This window comes from Pseudorca crassidens, chromosome 16, assembly GCF_039906515.1.
Source record: "Pseudorca crassidens isolate mPseCra1 chromosome 16, mPseCra1.hap1, whole genome shotgun sequence".
Lineage (NCBI taxonomy): Eukaryota > Metazoa > Chordata > Mammalia > Artiodactyla > Delphinidae > Pseudorca > Pseudorca crassidens.
The window spans coordinates 58445262-58461787 of record NC_090311.1 but is presented as its reverse complement, the minus strand read 5'-3'; the positions used below and the strand labels follow the sequence as shown (position 1 = coordinate 58461787).

Sequence of the window (16526 nt, the reverse complement as noted above, 5' to 3'; positions counted from 1 at the left end):
AAACGTCAGAGGGTTCTGAAATCCTGTAAGTTTTAGAAAAACTGAATAATAGTCAAACAGATTTCTTTGTTTCAGATATCCCAATGCCTTTAATATGCTGATATGCACTATGAAAATTCAAGATGGAAATAGAGTACACACATTTCCTACGCTTATTTGGTCACATAATCCTTTTTCTCTAGACCGTCTTGCAAAGCTAGTGTTCTTTTTATTTATTTTTTATTTTTTGTGGTACGCGGGCCTCTCACTGTTGTGGCCTCTCCCGCTGCGGAGCACAGGCTCCGGATGCGCAGGCTCAGCGGCCATGGCTCACGGGCCCAGCCGCTTCGCGGCATGTGGGATCTTCCCGGACCTGGGCACGAACCTGCGTCCCCTGCATCGGCAGGAGGACTCTCAGCCACTGCGCCGCCAGGGAAGCCCGCTAGTGTTCTTTTTAAACCGTAATAGTCTAGAACTATATTGGTCCAGTAAGGTAGTGGCTAGCCTTGAGGTTATAGATACTCAAATTTAAGTTAATAAAGTTAAATAAAATATAAAATTTTATTTAAAATAAAACTCATCAGTCACACTAGCCACCTTTCAAGCGTTCAATGGCCACGTGTGGCTAGTGGCTGTCAAACTGGACGCACAGATACAGAACATTCCCACTGGAGTCAGAAAGTTCTGTTGGATGGTGCTGGTAGAATTTGATAACAAAAACTAAGTAAACAATAGAGTATATAGTTGGTTTACTGTAATTTTAGTAGCTATAATAAATTTAGGCCCATCTAGTTCTTCCCGAAATATTATAGTTATTTGATTCTTAGTCATTGGAAGAAATTAATGATGATGGAATGCAGAAGACTATAACTTAAGGAAAGTTCTTGAGAAAGTGAGAAAGGATGGTGTTGCTGTAGCAACAACAAACTGGGTGGCCTACATCAGAAATTTATTCTCTCAGTATTCTTGGGAGGCAGAAGTCTGAAATCAAGGTGATAGCATGGTTGCACTCCTTGTGACCAGCCTAGGGGAGAATCCTTCCTTGCCTCTTCCAGCTTTTGGTGGGTGTTGGCATTCCTTGGCTTCCTTGGCATATGGCCATATCACTCCAATCTCTGTCTCCATCTTCACCTGGTCTTCTCCTCTCTGTCTTCTCTTTTGTCCGTTGTAAGAAGACCTGGCATTGGATTTAGGGTTCACCTGGGTAATTCAGGAGGGAGGATCTACCTGAAGATCCTGAACTTAATTATGTCTGCAAAGACCCTTTTTTCAAATAAGATTACATTCACAGGTTCTGGGGGGACATATCTTTTTGGAGAAATTGGCTTTTGAAAGTGGAATGGCCTCAAACGAACATGGCAGTTGATCACTGTATGTTTACTTTGTCTATTCATTCTTCCTCTCTCCTCCAATCTCTCATATCACTCTTAGTTGTTACATAGTTCAGAAAGTAATTAGAAGAGAACATTTCCTAAACTACCGCAACTAGCCACCTATCTGCATCTGGGACTGTGTACTTTGTTTTCTCTCCTGTTAGTATTAGGTGAATATTGTTAGTGGTATACAAATACTGCTGTTAACATTTTGGCAGGTTTGCTAATTGTGTTTATTGGCATCTCAGGGTTTTATAGATGGGATCTGAAGGCAATTGGAAGTACGGAAGTGGGTATAATAACTGTGTTTTTCCTACTCCTGATGTAACCATTTCTGTATTTATCTCTTTTTATATTTTGAAGTTCTGTGAAATGTTTAATTTGAGTAAAAAGATCTACTTCCATACTTAAAAATTTAAAGTTTTGAAAATACTTTCCAAGACTGGCATCTTTTTTGAATACTCTATTCACATCCCAATCTCTCTCTTCTTTGACTGATCTTCTGTAGCACTTGCTGTCTACGTTGCATACATTTTGTTGGTTGATAACTTGGTATTTAAAATTTTTCTTTTTCATGTGTATTCATCCTTTTGTTCCCTCCAAGGTCGTAAATCCTTTGAAATTAAAGTCTATACATATGCCCTTTGGTTATCTCCGACAGCATCTAACATGTTAGAGACATGTAGTAGGGAATATTGACTTATGATCTGGATTATTAAAATGCTGTGTAGTTTGAGACTTATTAGAATCAGTATCCATAGCCCGTTGTCTGGGTACGTGTAATTTAGGGGTTTATATGGATCATCTTGTATGAAAAGTTTTATGTATAGTTAGTATATGTATTTTCCTGAAGAGAAGTTCTCTAGCTTTTATCAGATGCCAAAGTAATGAAGTATCAAAGGTTCAGTTCATCTCTCTCTGTTCCTATATTTGGCAGATACAGAAATTGTGTCACTAAGCAACTTTCCTAGAATCATACAACCCAATGTAATTTCCCAATTCTTTAAGTTATAAAGTAATAGCCTTTATGATATCTAAAACTTTTAGAACTTATTAGAATATACATTTGTAAGGATTTTAGAGTTCAGTACTTAATATAGGAAGATATGCATTGCTTATAAATAATAATTTATAAAGTTATTTTTATCTTCTGTTTAGTTTAATGGCTAATTATGGTCAGCCTATATATTTTAAATTCTTATAGTTGTACACTTGTGGAAAAAATTTCTTAAGTATGGAAATTTAGCAAAGTTGTTTTTTATACAACATTTTAATTCATTTATTCAACATAATTATGTAGTTCAAAAAGTTTCACTAAATGTGATTTAACGAACTTCTAATCAGAAAAATTTGCATTGTGACAACTGACAAATGCTAACTTACTTTTTTCTACTGTGATTTCCTTTTAGGTTTGATGAACTTGTAAAAAAATTCAAAGTTGAATATCATGCTGGTGGCTCTACCCAGAATTCAATTAAAGTGGCCCAGGTTGGTTAATTATTTTAAAGATGATAAAGAAATGGATTCAGAATGATTCTAGACTTTTGGTCATTGTGCATAATAATTCCAATCTATATTTGTTGCTATAGAATATTTCTGTTGGTTTTGAATGTTTATTATTCATTTCTTCTTAATTTCCTGTGGAATCCTTTGATTATTATTTTATATTTCATGTTATTGATTTGTAGAAATTCTGCATATTTTATAGATAGTATTCTTTTTTATTCTATAAATTCGAAATATTCCTTATTTGTCATTTGTACTTTAACTCTGCTTATCATGTCTTTTACTTTTCCAAAGTTCTTAGTTTTTTTAAATATAGTTAAACTTTATGGCTTCTGCATTTCATATAATACTTAGAATGGAATTCTTACAACAAGATACTATAAGTTTTCTTGTTGTATATATAAATACATATATACCTATATATCTACATAGTTGTATGTATAAATTTATGTATCTGTGTCTATATCTATATACGTCTTCCAGAGGGTAATTGGATAAACTCACTTTGACGTATACTCTACAAGTTACCAGCGTGACCTAATTTTAAGTGGGAGCGTTAGTGTTCTATTTAAAGTTCCAATTATGAAGGACATGAAAAAGCTTTACAAACTTCTGGTTCTTGCCTCTACGATTTGTAAACTAGCTCAAAATCCCACTAACTGCAGTCAAAGGTCAACTCTGATGGACTCAGGTCATTTTGATTTTTTTATTGATTAATGCTTTCCCTTTGAATTGTAATTATGGGCCAGAGAAGTGGAAAATTGACAAACAAAGGTTGAACAATTTCTGGTTTTTTAAACTAACTTTTATTAGATTTAGACTTACACTGTATAATTATCCTGCATACTTCCAAAGCTCAAATTTAATCATAGTATTAAAATATTGTAGGTTGTAAAATATTGTGTATAGTGGCCTGAGGAGATGAGGTCTTTGTATTTGTCAGCTGATTTTGTTTGTTTGTTTGTTTAACATTCCGGTGGTCACTTTGTGAGCTCAGGTTAATGGAAAGAAGACAGTTTACTTCTGTATTAGTTTTCTCAGGCTGCCGTAACAAAATACCACTGACTGGTTAGCTTCAACAACAGAAATTTATTTTATTACAGTTTTGGAGGCTGATGCCATCTAAGATGAAGGTGCTGTCAGGTTTGGTTTCTCGTGAGGCCTCCTTCCTGGCTTGTAGATGGCTGCCTTCTCACTATGTCTTCATGTGGAGGTGGGGTAGTAGGGGGAGCGTTCGGTTCTCCAGGAACCAAATCAACTGTATCTTAGTCTTGGATTTTCCAGCCTCCAAAAAAATTTTTTTTGTTGTTCAAGCCATGCAGTCTATAATATTTTGTTATGGCAGCCTGGGCGGACTAAGACAAGTTATATACCCAAAAGAATTGAAAGCAGGGTGTGGAAGACATACATGTAAACCCATGTTCATAGCAGCATTATATTCACAATAGCTAAAATGTGGAAGCAACCCAAATGTCCTTCAGTGAATGAATGGATAAACAAAATGTGATATATGCACACAATGGTATATTTTTCAACCTTAAAAAATAAGGAAATTCTACCACATACTACAATATGGGTGAATCTTGAGCATATATACTAAGTGAAATAACCCAGTCACAGAAGGACTAATGATGATGATTCCAGTTATATGAGGTACCTAGGTTAGTCAAATTCATAGAGATGGGAAGTAGAATGGTGGTTGCCAGGAGTTGTGGGAGGGGGAAATGAAGAGTTACTGCTTAATGGGAATAGCGTTTCAGTTTTACAAGATGAAAAGAGTTGTAGAGATAAATAGTGGTGATCGTTGTACAACAATGCAAATGTACTATATGCTTTAAAATGATTAAAAAGGTAAATTTTGTATATACCTGTTTTACTACATTTAAAAAATAAATCGAAAATAGATTCTAGGAATGCTTCAAAGGGGAGTGATATCAACTTGATTCAAGTTACAAATTTCATTTGTTTATTCAATAATCAGTGAGGCGACATAACAAGTCAAAAGCATGGGCTTGCTCTTGGGGCCATGGGAGTCCATTAGAACTGGGTTTGAGTTCAAGCTTTGTCACTTTATTGGCTACGAAAGCATGAGCAACTTTTATGGGCCTTTCACCTGTAAATGGAGGTTAATGCTTATTGCAGGTGGAAGTTGTAAGGATTTATGAGATAATGAATGTTTTAAAAAATTATGCTTCTTTTTGTTTTAATTAATTAATTTATTTATTAATTTTTTTTGACGGTGTTGGTCTTTGTTGCTGCGCACAGGCTTTCTCCAGTGGCAGTGCACGGGCTTTCTCTAGTTGCGGTGAGCGGGGGCTACTCTTCATTGCAGTGTGCAGGCTTCTCATTGCAGTGGCTTCTCTTGTTGCAGAGCACGGGGTCTAGGCATACGGGCTTCAGTAGTTGTGGCACGTGGGCTCAGCAATTGTGGCTTGCGGGCTCTAGAGTGCCGGCTCAGCAGTTGTGGCGCACGGGCTTAGTTGCTCCTTGGCATGTGGGATCTTCCCCGACCAGGGCTCGAACTCGTGTCCCCTGCATTGGCAGGCAAACTCTTAACCACTGCACCACCAGGGAAGTCCCTATCCTACTTTTCAAAAGAAAGTTTGGAAAGTTTGGAAAGGGCTATTTTCCCCCCCATTTTTCTGAATTTTCTTCATCTTAACAGAATGTAAATTTACCCATTCATGGACAGAACAACCAGTTTTTTGGCTCTTATTCACATAAAAATACTTATTTCAATCTAGTCTTCAGTTGAACATCTTGTTTGGGTTTTTAGTTCCCCTACTATTTTGAGAGGGCTTTTCTTTTACATCTGATTGATGATTCAACTACATAATTGCCCAGTTATAATTTATGACTCGGGTAACCACAGAGTTTTGAAAAACATTCCTTTAGAAGTACTTTTCTTTAGAAGGAGAATTCTTCAGATTTTCCTTGGCAGTCATTAATAGGAAGAACTGATTCCTTTGTACATAAAGCAGATATTTGTTGGGCATCTGCTATGTGCTAGTCATTGTGCTAGGTAGTAGCTGGTAACATAAGCTATGTCATCTAAATTTTAAGTAAAATGTGATAAAATATTTAGAGCCTTAAGTGAACAATCTTGATATAATCTTGCTTGAATCTATTGTGGTGAATGAACGAGGTTGAGCTTTACGCTGTTTAAGAAGTCTATCCAGGGACAGCCCATCCGGGAAGGTTCTGGTTTTTGTTTTCTGTTAATGCACTTGATTGGTTGATTTTGGGGTTTTGTCTTCTTTTCTTATTCATTTATGTTCTCCTTCACCTCTGAGAACAACTGGATTACAGTCTTCCATTTTCTCTATCACTCTAGGTTACTGAAAAAGCAAATACTGCACAACAAATACCAGTTCAGTGTGGCTACACTAACTGAATGCTAGGTGCTGTGAACTGTAGATCTAAAATTAGGGCCAAGAATAAGAGTAAGAATTCAGTCATCATCAAAGTATTCATAAACCATTTTTTTTTACGATTTTTAAAATTTTTTGATGTGGACCATTTTTAAAGTTGTTACTGAATTTGTTACAATATTGCTTCTGTTTTATGTTTTGGTTTATTGGGTGCAAGGCATGTGGGATCCTAGCTCCCAGACCAGGGATTGAACCTGCACCCCCTGCATTGGAAGGCAAACTCTTAACTGTTGGACCGCCAGGGAAGTCCCCATAAACCATTTAATTCTATATGTTTTTCGTTAGCATATGCCACCTGTAATACGTGTTTTTTGTTACAGGTATTTTGAAAATAGTTCAGTTCTTCTGTAAAGACAAGAATAATAACAAGGTAGATGAAATTCATAGATAGTAACCTGGTAGGTTTTAAGACTGAGGCAAAACTCATAGGATATTTTAAGTATAGATAGTAAATAAACAAGTAGCTTGGGAAACAGGCAAAGTTGATACAATTTGTTAAATATAAATAGCAAGTAAGTTTGTTACCTGTAAGACTGCTAAAGACAGAATAAAGAAAACCTGTGTTGTAACAAACAAGAGTATTACTGATACACAGAAAGAGATGGAAAGACCATATTATGATCATATACCACTAGGCTCACTTCTCCAAAGATCACTCATTAGTGAAACTTACTATGTTATCATTCTAACCCCCACATTCATATAACCCAGGAAAAGCAAATAAAGCCATGACTGTTCAGGCTCTTTTCCAAAGTGTTCCTGATTTTTAATATCTCCCAGGGACTCCTGTCTGTAGGCCCCCTTGCTCAAACTGTGGCCCTGTTCTCATAATGATACCATCATCATCAGGGAAGGCAGATGAGGTGAAAAGCAGATGATGTTTGAACATTCAGGCAGTGTGGTCCTTATACTTGTTTGCACCCTGTGTGTTAACTTACTCCAACTCTCTCCCTTGCTTCTTGTGTGTTTTAAATGGATACATCTGTGTTAAGCATCTTAATTTGGTTGGTAGGCCCTTTCCGTTCTGTGTCCTCTGGGATAGTTTGCTTACTTGGAGTCTACCAGGGCTTTAAGATAATTTCCCCATATCACACCAGGTTTAGATCGATTTTTCCTTGTTCGGTAGTTTAACAACAATAACTCTTATGGTAGCTATGGAAAAATATGCTGAAACATTGAAAGAGAATGTTACTTGGCAAAAATCATCACCTCTATAAAAGAAGAACTGGAAGTCATATGAAGAGTAAAGGTTAACATTGACAATGTAGAGCTCATTCTGTCAGATCTTACCAATAATCATACTTTGATATATCAAGTGATGTGACAAATCATGTCAACAAGAAAATGTTCCCATTAGCTCTTAGATAATTTAATTTGTTAAAACATGTTTTTGAAGATTTTAATGAAACCACAAGCAACATAAAGCAGTATTGTTGATATCATGTCCAAATATAATTTCTAGACTTTTCTCATCTACATATTTGACAGACAGTGCAAATTTAAATTTTGACAAATTCTATTCAGTATAAACTTATTAATGAAAATATTTTATCTTCTAAATATCCTGTACACCTTGTATACAACACTGCTAAAAAAAAGGGATGTGATATGCTTACCTATGATATTGATGCTTTCATAGTGAACATTTTTGGTCACTTTTCAGTTTTTTAAAAAAGTACAGATGCACTTAATGTGATTTTTGACTTAAAAAAAATGGAAGGAGATAGCCTCCTTGGACATGTGCCTAAAAGATGGCTATAATTGTTGCTGGACCTAGAAAATATGTCCTGCAGTATAATATTTTTAGAATGTGAGACAAGAAGAATGTCGTTATCTAATGTGGCAATACATTGAAGATGAGAATGCAGAGAAAGATTACAGTAAAACAAAAATTTATATGCCATTTCTCCAAAAGTGTTTGATGATATTTGAAGAGGCCATAAGGAGGCTAGGAAAAACTCATACAACAAACAAATGATTCATTTTTGTGTAATATGACTGCTTTATATCTCAAGAGGGGGGAAAGTTTACTATAGAAGGGCAGCCAACTTAAATAGGGCTTTCTCAATGTCTTTACTAAAACTGTAAGTTACTTGGACTCCAACTTTGATAACAGAAATTGCAATCACCATTGTGGTTTGGAGTATTTTGAAATAATGTTCATTTTAGGCATGGATAGTATATGTAATGAATCTGTAAATGCAAAGGACATGATTGAATAAGCAGTTGGAATACCAGAACAAGAATTTAGATAGATTCAAGGTAGATGAATATTTTGTAGAGCTAGAAACTAATTCTTGTATATCTAAATGGCTGCTGTTGCTAGTAAATAAAATCCTAAGTATTCCATGCTCAAATGCTTTTGTTGAAAGAATGTTTAGCTTGATGTCATCATGTTGGACTGACACCAAGAATGTGGAGATAACAGCAGAACCATAAGTCAAAGTGAAATTTACTTTTAACTATATTCAGTTTTACCACACATTAAAGAAAGTATCCTATGGTTTTAATCAGTTCAAAGAAGTATTATTGGAAAGGAAACACACAGAGTTAAAATATTCTTTTATTTCATGGGACAAAAAGGAACACGTCATTGTTATTTTTTTCTAAATTTTGGTAACATCTGTTTAATCCAACTGTACTTACTCTTCTTTTTAAAAATCTTATATTTATGTACGTTAAGAACATACAATATGGCCTGTAGAAATTTAAATACGTAAAAAGAGTTTTAAAAAGTTAAAATAAGTTGCTATATTTATTTAAACAAAAGAAATGATTGTTATGTTTTCCCATACATACACTGTTTAGTTAGTCCTTCTTTTAATTATTACTAATTGCCACTTGTTAATTATTCATATTGTTTCATTTAAATAATAGCACTTATGTAACAGAAAAGGAAATAATACAGAATAGTATATAATTTCAGTTAAGTACTGAAATAATAACCATGGACTGGGTGGCTTAAACAAGAGAAACTAATTTTCTCACAGATCAAGGAAGCTTAGAAGTCTAAGATCAAGGTGTTGGCTACTATGGTTTCTTCAGGGTCCCTTCTTCTCTTGCTGCTTCTTCAAATATTTGTTCTTCTGTGCATACACTTCGTGTCTCTGTGTATATTCCTATTAATTCTTATAAAGACACCAGTTAGATTGGATTAGGGCCTAACATAAATGCCTCATTTTAACTTAATGACTCCTTTAAAGCCCCAATCTCCAAATATAGTTGCATTCTGAAATCTTGGAGGTTAGGGCTTCAACATATGAGTTTTGGGAGGACACAGTTAGTCCATGACAAGTACTCATTTGTTTATATTTTTAAATTTTTGGTAGTATACCATTTTGATTCCCATCTTATTTACTTTTTTGTATGTGTTTTAGTTATTTTCTTGGTTAATTTGGGGATTACAATTAACATTCTAAATTTATAACAACCTAGTTTGAATAGTACCAACTGAGTTTCAGTGGCATAAACACTGTGCCCCTTTATATCTCCATCCTCCACCTTTATATTGTTGTTGTTCCTGATTATATCTTTATACATTGTGTGCTCGTTAACACAGATTTATAATTATTGTATAATTCATTTTACCTTTTAAATCCTCTAGGAATAAAAGAGGAGTTGCAGACCAAAAGTGTGGTAATACTGGCTTTTTTTTTTTTTGCCTTAGAATTCTTCATTAATTTTCTTCTTCAGGCACTACTTGGCCATTTTAAAGGCACATCAAGTTTCTTTTTAATGTCTTTATTGGAGTATAATTGCTTTACAATGGTGTGTTAGTTTCTGCTTTATAACAAAGTGAATCAGCTATACATACACATATGTCCCCATATCTCTTCCCTCTTGTGTCTCCCTCCCTCCCACCCTCCCTATCCCACCCCTCTAAGTGGTCACAAAGCACCGAGCTGATCTCCCTGTGCTATGCAGCTGCTTCCCACTAGCTAGCTATTTTACGTTTGGTAGTGTATATATGTCCATGCCACTCTCTCACTTTGTCACAGCCTACCCTTCCCCCTCCCCATATCCTCAAGTCCATTCTCCAGTAGGTCTGTGTCTTTATTCCCATTTTGCCCCTAGGTTCTTCATGACCTTTTTTATTTTTAAATTCCATATATATGTGTTAGCATACAGTATTTGTTTTTCTCTTTCTGACTTACTTCACTCTGTTCAGCCACTATGGAGAACAGTGTGAAGGTTCCTTAAAAAACTAAAAATAGAACTACCATACAACCCAGCAATCCCACTACTGGGCGTATACCCTGAGAAAACCATAATTCGTAAAGAGTCATGTACCAAAATGTTCGTTGCAGCTCTGTTTACAATAGCCAGGACATGGAAGCAACCTAAGTGTCCATCAACAGATGAATGGGTAAAGAAGATGTGGCACATATATACAATACTGCTTTCTTCTGACTCGTATTTTTCAGAAGCCTCATGACCAGCTACCTGTGGTATTCCTATATTGTTTTAAGTTATATAAGTTCACTATTAAGTTTCCTTCAAATTGATTTACTGATCTTTCTAATGTTCTATACCTGTTAAAAATTAGTCATTTTTGCATATGTTCTGGGCAGCTAATCAAATATTTTAAGTGCCTTCTCAGTCTTTGTTACCTGAAGTATAAGTAGATCATCGTTGGAATCAATTATTTCTTCTTCCTCTCCTCCCCCAAAGTGTTGAGGCTATATGGATTTTTATGATTTGCTATTCAATAATAAAAAGTAAACATTTTCTTATTACTTTAGTAACTGCCATTTTTTTCTAAATAAAGTATATTTTTCTCATTTAAAGCAAAGATCTTAGGGATAAAATAGTATTCATTCTTTGCTGTAATTGAAATCATTTATTAAAAACTACTAAATGTGTATATGTTCCTTGCCAAATAGCCCTCTCTCCTCCATTTTTCTTCAGGAAGTAAAATATGTTCCTAATTACAAATTTTCTTCCTTAATCATTTATATAAATCCATCAGTAATAGATTTGATTCTTTTCTTCACATAAGTATTAAACGTTTCTCTTGGTCACTTGAATTCTTATATCCTTACTTCTAATTCCTCACTGGTTCTCTCATTATTGACTTTTCAATCTTTCTTTTTGTCACCCTTCTCACAGTTAGATAAGCCTCTATGTTTAACTTCTAGTGAAATTTTAAGCAAGCTTTTGTTTTGTTTTTAATGGAATTTTGAGAAAACTGTCTTGTGCCAGTATTTTTATGTTTTATACAGGATAGCTGCTGGGGTGTATGGAGGGGGGAGAGGTGCTTTAATTGTTTTTTTCCTACAAACATCAAGTAATGAATCAGTTTTCAGAATTGTGTTTTAAAGTTTTCCCAAACTCTTTGTATATTGAATACCTAAAAACATTTTTTATAAAGTTTATACAATTATGTTTGAATGAATAGAAACATGTTCAATGCAGAATTGTAAAGTTGATATTTTAAGAACCATGTAGCATTTCCAATTAAGTCATAGTATTTAGAAATTAAAATTGAGAGCCTCATATTTTCTTTTGTAGACCTTTTTTTTTAAAAAAAATAGTTAATCTATGTGGCTTTCCTGTATGAATAAATATTATTCTGATTATCTCTTTTTATGACCTGTTTCACCTGAAAAAACTATATAGAGATTAAAAGGCATTTTAGTAGATATATCTCGGAATCTGGGAACAGTGCAGACTGCTTAGATCTAAAGAGAAGAAACGACATTGGAGTGATCAAAGAGAATTCTCCCTTCTAATGCCTTACACCTGGAGCAGTTGCAGAACTGTCAATAGCACAACTACATTTATAAATATCAGAGCAGGATGTGGCAGACGGTGGGTGATACAACACAGAGTCTTGTCAAACCTTTATGTCACTAAAAAGGAGGTTCCTTTTAGTGCCAATTTTAAGATTAATGAATAATTTTAAATAACTTAGGTCTTACAAAGTAAAATTGACTATTAAAATTGTGAATTTCTCCTTGCAATTGAAAAATTTAAGTATGAATTAACACCTCCCTTCTTTGGTAATCTTTTTCTTTGTTGAATAAGACTGTGAGAGATTTTAGTAGCTAAACTAAGGTGAAGAAAGTAGTGTTTTGTTTTCCTGAAGGATATTTTTAATGTGTTTGTGACATCCTTCTATGTTAAATCAGATTCAATGTAAAGCAAAACCTATATTTTCTCTCTTCCTTTCTATCTCCCCCTCCTCTTTTCTCTTTCCGTCATCTTTTCTTTCTGCTTTTTGTCCTTTAAGCCTTATTTTATGTCTTGTGTTAAGGGATTCTTTTGCCACTGTTAGTAAAACATGCTTTTAGTTTTGTCTCAGTAGTTAAGGTGTGCTCTGAGGTTGTTTAGTATAAATCTACACCTACACATCATAAACTATCCACTTTATGAAAGAAAGCATACCTTTTACACTTATGAACCTTAATGTGGTACATTGTCTTGCAGTATGACATTAAACATGGGTACAGTTTGAGATTGTATCTCTCCTGCCTAAGAGCAAAGCAACAAGTGCTTCAGTAAGGAAAACCACAAGTTGCAGGATCTCCTTTCATTCAGGGGATAAAATTCTTGCCTTGATTCCATTCCTTTTCATTCTATTTTGTAATTAGGTTTCAGGAACTTTTAAAAATAAATGTCTTGTTAATTAATATATTTATTTGAACTGAAAAATAAAGTCACATCTTTTCTGGGAGAGAAAAATGTCTCATTTGTTTGGTTGGTTGGGCAATGAATATGGTGTTTGCCATTTAAATTAAATAGTGGTACTGTCAACTGCCATGTTTTTAAAGACAAGCTTTTCTAGAATATTTCTGTTTTCTTTGGTACTTTTGGCAACAAGATACTTGAGAAAGTAAAAAACAAAATAGTATAAATTTTAGCTTAGCACAGCGTAGTGGCTTAGGGAATGTGCTGTGCAATAAGCAAAGCTGGGCAAGTACAAACTTGGGCAAGTCACCTAACCTTTTTTTTTAATATAATATGTTTTATTTATTTATTATTTATATTTTATTTGTTTTATTTATTTGTTTTTTAAAATTTATTTTTGGCTACGTTGGGTCTACGTTGCTAAGCTCAGGCTTTCTCTAGTTGCGACGAGCCAGGGCTACTCTTCGTTGTGGTGTGCTTCTCATTGCAGTGGCTTCTCCTGTTGCAGAGCACAGGCTCTAGGCACGTGGGCTTCAGTAGTTGCAGCATGCGGGCTCAGTAGTTGCGGCACGTGGGCCCTAGAGCGTGCGGGCTTCGGTAGTTGTGGTGCATGTGCTCAGTAGTTGCGGCACACAGCCTCAGCAGTTGTGGCGCACGGGTTAGTTGCTCTGCGACATGTGGGATCTTCCCGGACCAGGGGTCAAACCCCTGTCCCCTGAATTGGCAGGCGGATTCTTAACCACTGCACTACCAGGGCAGTCCCAAATCACCTAACCTTTTCACGTTTCAGTTTCCTCTTCTGTAAAATGGGAATAATGATAGTACTTTTATAGGCTAATATTCTTAAAAGGGAAAATGGGACTCTCAAATATGCAATGAACACGTCAACAATTTTATTTAACTCTAATTAGTGTACAGGTAAGATATTGCAATTTATTTAAAGGGGAATTCAAAGACTGGAGGTATGTGTGGTCCATGAAATCAATTTACAAATATTACAAAACTGACTTTGGTGGGGTGGTGGATTTCATTTGTGTCTCTACAGGGCAGATTTTATTTTCTGATTTTTTTTTATAGGCAGTAATTATTGCTATAAGTAATATACAATTTACAAACTCATGAAATAGCTCAAAGGTATATGCTTCATGATAGGGAAGAATAATTCTAATCCTTGTATTTTCACAGATTTTATTAAGAATAGTTGTTGAGTTGGTAACATAATTGTTTTCCCTTTTTAGCCTATTGCTATAATTTATTATTTTAATATTTTTCCTTTTATTAGTTTTGTATTCATTAAAATATAAGCATCATGAGGGCAGGCACTTTGTTTTGTTCCCTGCTGTGTGTCCTCAACATCTCCAATAATCTCTGTGACTTGGAAGACTTTCAGTGAACATATTTTGAGTGATTGAAGTGATTAATAGATACAACCCTATATGAGAAAGTTGTATTTTTCTTTACTGCTCGATTCTCTGGTTTGTATTAATTTTATTTAGTTTTTTGACAGGGCAAAAGCATAATTTCTGTACAAGCATAGGTATTTATTTTAATCTAATTATTGAATTTTTTCTTTTAATGTCATGCGTTGGTATATTTTGACAGCGATATAAACAAAGTTTATAATGAAGAGTATTACCATTGGAGGCAAAGATCTGGATTCTAGACCTGGTTCTTCTCTGAGTGGCCGTCAACTCTTTGAGCAGTAGTTTCTTCACAAGTAAAATGAGATGATAAAACACTATAACCTTGTAGTTTATTAAGAGAATTAAATGTGATAATACACATAAATTACCTAGGAAGGTTCATGGCACATAGTTAATGATCAAAAAAGCTTAGCTGTGCTGTTAAACTATTATTTTAGTTGGGTTTGATTTTTGGTGTGTTATTTCATGGAGTTGTAAAAGTTTATATTTATTCTGTAAAAGCAGTCATTTCAATAGTGTCCTAAAAATCTGTGCTTACATATACAGTTAGTTATATAACTGTCTCTGATTTGAAGGACTCACACGTGTAATGTAATACAGTGGTGATTTGTCACATAAATAATAGATATGATAAAGTAAAATGTGGGACCCTAATGAATACCCTTTTATAAGTTGGTATTCAAGATGTTTACATTCTTTTCAATACATGCTCTCATAAGATATTCACCATACTGAATAAAATAACATTGTGATTGTTACTTGGAACAATGAACAATTTAGCTAACTTCTGAAGCTTAAATCAAAGGTTTGAATTTTGCTTAACAATACATTTTGAGTTATATAAATAAGGAATTTTAAAGCATTTGATAATCATTTAAGGTTCCCCATTAAGCCCTGAATTTAGTTGATAATATCCAAGACAAAGCATATAGGAAAATAATGTTTTTTTTTTTTAAATTTTAAGTTGAGTATTATTGCAAAATGTTCTTGATTCCACTGGAAGAAATTCAAATTATGTAAAAGAAAATGTTTCAGACAGTTTTTATTGTAGCAGTACTTTATGAATAGGCTCTTGAATATAGCAGCTTATTGATAAAAATTTTGAATTTGTAAATGAATCAGGCATCTGTCTTAAATCTTATGAAATTGCTCTTCATTCTTCATAGATATAGTCTGCATATTGTAGTTCACTATCAACTTCTGGAATCTATAATAATGAATTGTCAAGTTGAGAATCTGTGATATTACTTTCCAGGTTCTACTAATTTGCCTGCTAGTCATCTTTAACTGTAAGAAAGTGAGCCAAAAGCTGGCTTCCTAGGTACTATCCTGTTACTCTATCCTGTACATTGCTGCTTATAGGTGACCAAATACTGAGAACCCCCATTCCCCACTTCTTGTCTTTTGTTTTCCCCCTCAGAGGCATTGTTGCCATCCATTAAGAGCCAGTAACTTCCTATTTTCTAAGTTTATTTCTGCACCAGTCAATATTCTTATTCCATCTTTGGCATTTTCAGGAGCATGTATTCACATTGATTTATAAAGTTATTTAAGTATATACCTGTTTAATATTTGTATTATTAGGAAATGAAAGGCCTGATCTTCTGTTAATGAAATTTGAAATAAGTGCAAGGTAAATAGGATGAGGTATATTTTCTCTTTTTGAAATTAAACTATGTGTATGTTTGGCCCTAAAGATAGATATGTATGCATGTATACACAGAGTTTGTGAGGTAAAATGAAGAATTGACCTAAGGAACCTTATCTCATTCTACTGTCCTACCTGGATCCCTCCCATGTAAAGCGTTTAGAATCCAGTATGCAGTGATACAATGCTTGGCCTCATTTTCATAGACCTTACTTGGTAGTAATTGTGGTCCATCCCATCATGACAGCTATAATTTCCTTCTTTCACAAAGTCTCTACATGAAAATTAACGGCTATGCAGTGAGCTTTTCAAATAAGGGAGAAGACGATTGGATGGATGGGTGGAAGTTAGCTGACCATTGAGAAGCTCTGTTCTTGGTAGGCGTAGCAGGTTGATTGCATGTGGTTGTCTAGTTAAATTGAAGAACTTTGCCGTTTACTGTTTGTGTATTTAGAAGTGATTTAACAACATGTAACAGAAAACTGAAAATTTTGAGGATTTAAAAATTTGAGATCTGGCAGAATAAGAAACTTAG

General features: G+C 34.5%; 1 protein-coding gene across 10 annotated transcripts in view; it reads left to right on the top strand.

The window, feature by feature from the left end:
- Positions 1–16526, top strand: part of ADK (adenosine kinase) — a 486210-nt gene that overhangs the window by 175787 nt on the left and 293897 nt on the right. For all 10 annotated transcript variants that reach the window (XM_067710464.1, XM_067710462.1, XM_067710466.1 and 7 more), the window contains one exon: positions 2762–2840. In XM_067710464.1, coding sequence (XP_067566565.1) covers positions 2762–2840 — 79 coding nt within the window. The remainder of the gene's footprint in view (positions 1–2761; positions 2841–16526) is intronic.